Genomic DNA, 6,000 nt, shown 5'->3' with positions numbered 1-6,000 from the left:
CATGGTTTACATATAAGGGCATCCTCGGGTCTCAGAGAGGTGTCAGACCTCAGATGAAAAAGCATCATGTCTCCGGAAATGCTCCGTCATATCTCCACAAAACCTTCGTCATGTGTCAGAATTCAGATGAAACAGCCTCAGACCACATAGCCTCAGGCTAAATGGAGTCGGGCTAAATGGAGTCAGACTTAACGGTAAAGGTGTTCCATCGTTTGTAAAATTGTTTCCTTCAATGTAAATTTGTTTTGGCCTTGGTAAAAGTGTTTTGCGGATGTAATTTTGTTTTATAAAATGTAAAAATGTTTTCCAAAATGTAAATTTGTCTCCAATTTTGTAAAAGTGTTTCTTCTTTTGTAAAAAATGTTTTGTCTTTCAGGGCCACCGTAGCGCATAGCTACGAGTGAACTATCTTGACTCAGTGAAACATCTTGGTGTCGCAACTCGTGACGTGGCACGTTCCCGGAAGTACGGGCAGGAGCACAGAGCAGAGAGACACAGCTCGTCAGTAAAGAAGCTGTAGCGGGTTAACCAACATGTACAAAATGACAGTTTCAAGTTCCCCCCGGTTTTAAGGGCTTTTTATTGGACTTGAAAAACTTTGGGACTGTCTTCTCCTGAGTTCAGAGCATCGTTTCGAGCTGCGGCTGCTAGCATCAAGTGTTGAACCGGAGAAGTCAGGCGAGTCTACATTCAACACCTGCCTCTCTCCCTCCACAGAGTGTTTCCTCCTCTGGTCAGGGCTGTTTTGGAGGTACAGTTTAACACACTGAAGCCCTCACAGTCAGGACTCTTCCTCTGTGGTGTTACTGAGTGTCGTGTCTCGGCATTGTGTGATGGCGTGGCAGTAGCCTCCTCCTCCTCTTTGTCTGTGTAATCCGTGTGGGAACTAATGTTACATGGACAATCCGGATGTTACAGCATCGAGTCAAGGAACCACTAGAGGATAACCCCCCTGAAGTAGTCTCCTCTCAGCCGGTGGCACTCAGACGACATCCCCTCACCACTTCTCTCCCAGGTGTTGGACAGGTGAGCAGCTGAAGATGGAGGATGAGGTGTTCGACCAGGTCCTGTTCGTGTTTAACCAGCTGGTGGCCTGGGTCGCTGCTGGGGCCATGGTGTTTGGTGGGGTGGTCCCCTACATCCCCCAGTACAGAGACATCCGCAGGACCCAGAATGCAGAGGGTTTCTCCACGTATGTGTGCCTGGTGCTGCTGGTGGCGAACATCTTAAGGATACTCTTCAGGTAAAAGTTCACACCTGTATCTCACATTAGGCTGGGGTGATTCTGCATTAACACACTCCAAAATAATACAATACAAAATAAAGGATTGGACTAGGATAAGGGGGAATGTTCTCAGACATGAGGTGCTTTTCAACTGCAAGAACTTTCCCCAGGAACTAGGTACCATTTAAGGTGCATTTCGACCAAGAGTTCCCGGGTCTTTTAGCCCCCAGAACTACTTTACCCTGAACTTAAATGTTCCTGTGCCGCCATTGTTGTCTGTGTTTCAACCGTGGGCTGAAGTCCCAGGTAGATTGTGTAAATCAGGCCAGTGACGTATGGAGGAAATAAAAGTAAATGCACTACACCACCAGACCAGTAGAGGGCAGTAAAACAAAGAGGAATGCCATTCATCACAGATGACACCATAGAAGCAGACGGACAGGCAGGTATCATTATGAGCAACACAACAGTTAGCCTGTTAGCATGAAGAGACTCAGCTGGCTCTGTTTTAGATGGTGCTATATTTCATCACAGATGGATTCACTGAATCAACACGTGAGAGGAGATAAGCACGAGTAGCAAAGACGTTTCAACACGGCTTTAAAATCCTTTTGAACTCAAAAAGCCTTGACAGAGATCGGACGGGGTTTTGGTTTAAACAGCGACCCTGTTAACTGGAGACTCTCAGCCGGATGCATCCCTCATAAACGTCTTTAGATAATAGATAAGTATCTGATGAGGATATTTTGAAATCTTAATAAAAACAAAACTAGTTTGCATTCCCAGGAACTCCCTCTGTGTTTCAACAGCTGTGTAAACTCCACAAACACTGACACGTTCAGCTGAAGGTCTCCAGTTTACAGGGTCACTTTTAAAACCGGAACACCGGGAGAGACGCATTCGCGGTGGGCTGAGAGAAGACTACTGTTACAAGCTGCTAAATCAAGAGAATCACAGCTTCTTCTTTTGAAAAGTACACACACATACAAAAAAGATAGAACAAATCAAAACTAATGAAAGAAAGAGAAATCAAGTGAATCACAGATGTGTGTGATGTTATTGTGGACGGAGGGTGGAATAAAAACACTGAGGTTAATCTACCAATCAGACATGTTCAGCATTTCAGGCCCCGCCTGAAAACGTCATAGAAACATAATGTGACTTTTTTAGAAGTCACTTTTTTATCACATGTAGAGGAATATTTGTGATCTTCTTCACTTTTAATTTTGTTGTGACAAATAAACACTGCGTGCACTATTTTTAGGCACATGAGTATTTTTGTGAATATTTTAAAAACTATGTTAACAGTCGTTTTCAAATTTGTCAAGAAGTCAGATAGTGAATATATTTCTTCAACTGTGTGGTTAAAATGATGCTTTTCAAAGTACGTTGCCTGTACTTCTAAATAAATGCAGAATCTGCAGAAATGAGCGTGCCAAATTATTATGCAAGTTGGTGATAAGAGCATATAACTTGTAAAAATGAAGAACTAGGCACCATTTTAAACGTTCTGTTGATTGAAAATAATAATATTTACTACAACTGTTTTCAAACTTCAACAAAAACCACAATTTGTTTACAAAATAAAACTGTTAATGTCTTTAAAACATTTCAAATCTAAAGTGTTTATAAAATGTCCAATATAACCTCCTTTTCTTTCAGTGAGGGTCAGAGGTCACTGTAAACTGATTTAGTTTCTGATGACTTCTCTGCTGACTCTGTGAGCTGTACCTTGTATGTCTTTCCAAAGAGGCTCTTTGAGCTGTATTTCTTGCCATCACTGTAAATTATCTCCTTTATTATTGACCACAAGTTCTCAGTCGGGTTGAGATCAGGTGAGCAGGCAGGCCAGTTCATGAGGCGATCCTCTTTTGTATTTTCCTCCATGGAGAAAAAGACATTCAGCTAAAGTGAAAAAGATGCTAGTGTTCATGCATGAGCACAATGCACCGTCACATGCCTCACGTTATTGCCAGGACAGAATGACATCTCAGGGCTTTAAAGAGGATCGCCTCATGAACTGGCCTGCCTGCTCACCTGATTTCAACCCGACTGAGAACTTGTGGTCAATAATAAAGGAGATAATTTACAGTGATGGCAGAAATACGGCTCAAAGAGCCTCTTTGGAAAGACATACAAGGTACAGCTCACAGAGTCAGCAGAGAAGTCATCAGAAACTAAATCAGTTTACAGTGACCTCTGACCCTCACTGAGAGAAAAGGAGGTTATATTGGACATGAAAGAAACACTTTAGATTTGAAATGTTTCAAAGACATTAACAGTTTTATTTTGTATATAAATGTAAAGAAAACAGTTGTTTTTGTTGAAGTTTGAATACAGTTGTAGTAAATATTATTATTTTCAATCAACAGAATGTTTAAAATGGTGCCTAGTTCTTAATTTTCACAAGTTATATGCTCTTATCACCAACTTGCATAATAATTTGGCACGCTCATTTCTGCAGATTCTGCATTTATTTAAAAATACAGCCAACGTACTTTGAAAAGCATCATTTTAACCACACAGATGAAGAAATATATTCACTATCTGACTTCTTGACAAATTTGAAAACGACTGTTAACATAGTTTTTAAAATATTCACAAAAATACTCATGTGCCTTATGATTGTGCACGCAGTGTATTAAGTTAAAATCACTGTTAAATCTAAATGGTAAATACTAAATTTTAATGTTAGATATTAAATCTAAATGTTAAATTGCCTCATATAAATTCACTCTGCCGTCTAGCGGAAGTTCCAAAATAAAAGCCTCATAAAGTGATACAGATATCCTAACCATAGTCTGTCAGTACTGACTCCTACAGGTTATAGCTGGACTGCCCGCTGTAAAAATCTTTTAAAGGCAGTTTTGGATTATAAAGAGATTTCACAACGCTCAGAGACAGAACTGACCCAGTCTATGGGATGGACAAGATAAGTTGCTATTGCTAAGTCTGTATCACTTTATGAGGCCTTAACTTTGATATTTCCGGTAGGCAGCACTGTGAATTTGAATATTAGCTAAATATTTAGGATCACAGAGAAACATTTAACATTTATATTTACCAATTAGATTTAGATTTACCATTTAACATTTATATTTAATATTTCTATTTAACATTTAACATTTAGATTTAGATTTAACACGTAGATTAAACATTTAACATTCATATTATATTTAACATTTGGATTTAGATTTAACATTTAGATTTATTTTTAACATGTAGATTAAACATTTAACATTTAGATTTATTTTTAACATGTAGATTAAACATTTAACATTTATATTATATTTAACATTTACATTTAGATTTAGCATTTATATTTATATTTAGCATTTAGATTTACCAGTGATTTTAACTTTAGATATTTTTCTCATCAAAATTAAAATTGAAGAAGATCACAAATATTCCTCTAAATGTGACCCAAAAATTCACATTCCGTTTTTATGGCGTTTTGGAGCTAACTGTGGAGAAATGTTGCTGTTATTTTTAGTGTGTAAAACTGTACAGACTGCGCCCCATATATTTTCATTAGCTTTTTTTTAATTTTTTTTATTAGCATTCACAGGATTATACAATAATGGTAACAGATACATATATGAGCACCTTTTGTGTGGTGGCACCAACAATGCACTTATGATTAGATTTTTTTTAGAAAGTACAAAAATCCTGTTAAGCTAAGACAATCTTTTTTTTTTATAACTTTTATTTTTATAGCATTTTCAATACAATAAACACATATAGAAGAGAAACACAAAGTGAGGTCAGTTAACATCAAGTATATACGTATACACAGGCACATCGATCAGAGCAATATCGGGTAGCGTCTAAAAGAAAAAAAATAGAAAGGAAAATAAGATAAAATAAAGAATCCCTTAATCTGTGTCCTTTTCCTGTAGGTAAGAGTCCCATTTCATCCAGTATCTTTCCCCCCTGTCTTTTTGTAGACGGAGGGTGTAAGTCATCTTTTCCATGGAGCGTAGATAATTGACCGTGCCCAGGAAGAGTTCTATGGTGGGGGGGTTTCTCTGAAGCCAGCATTTGGTAATACATTTTTTACTCGCGGCCATGAAGATCTTCAACAGGTAGAGGTCACTTTTACACAGACATTCAGGAGTAATTCCAAAATACAAAGACATAAATGACACATCAATATCAAAGCCCATTATCTCTGATATTAAATGTCCCACCCTCTCCCAGAAAGGTTGAACCTGTGGACAATACCAAAATATGTGGGCATGGTCTACTTGTTCTGATCCACACTCCCTCCAGCAGGAGCATTGAGTCCCAGTCAATTTAGATTTCTGTTTAGGAGTTATAAAGAACCGAATCAAATTTTTCCAACAAAAGTCCCTCCAGGTTAATGAATTAGTGGAGGTGCATTGAGTCTCCCAGATACGTTGCCACACCTCCACAGGTATCTCCATCCCCGTCTCTTTTTCCCAACGTTGCCTTACATAATTTGTTGAGTTTTTGCTCATTGAGGTGATGCTCTTATATAATTTGCCAATGGTGCCTTTGGTATTTTCACCTTTATACGCGCCTATAAATATCCGTATAATTTCTGAGGGGTTTTCAAGGTTAGGACCTTCGATCTCCTTCAGGAAGAAATGTCTAATTTGTAGATACCTATAGAAATCGTGTCTGTTCAAGTCAAATAGCTTACATAGATTCTGAAAGCTATCAAGCTTCCAGTTAGATAACATTTTGCAGAGGGCGGTGATACCTTGTTGGATCCATTGTCTGTATCTGTGATCAAAGCTAAGACAATCTTA

At 38.4% G+C, this 6,000-nt stretch overlaps 1 protein-coding gene across 3 annotated transcripts in view; it reads left to right on the top strand.

The window, feature by feature from the left end:
- Window positions 1-425: 425 nt before the first annotated feature.
- Window positions 426-6,000, top strand: part of LOC117827979 (solute carrier family 66 member 2) — a 63,228-nt gene continuing 57,653 nt past the window's right edge. Inside the window, exons 1-2 of one of the 3 annotated variants that reach the window (XM_034704900.1) lie at window positions 426-751; window positions 1,016-1,243. In XM_034704900.1, coding sequence (XP_034560791.1) covers window positions 1,041-1,243 — 203 coding nt within the window. In that variant the 5' untranslated portion in view covers window positions 426-751; window positions 1,016-1,040. Of the gene's footprint in view, window positions 1,244-6,000 lie in introns of all 3 variants that reach the window. The other 2 variants (XM_034704901.1, XM_034704899.1) reach the window with 2 other exon arrangements.

This window comes from Notolabrus celidotus, chromosome 16 (genome assembly GCF_009762535.1).
Source record: "Notolabrus celidotus isolate fNotCel1 chromosome 16, fNotCel1.pri, whole genome shotgun sequence".
NCBI classification, from domain to species: domain Eukaryota; kingdom Metazoa; phylum Chordata; class Actinopteri; order Labriformes; family Labridae; genus Notolabrus; species Notolabrus celidotus.
Note: the sequence above shows the minus strand (reverse complement) of the source record. Positions and strands in the feature narration are given on the sequence as shown.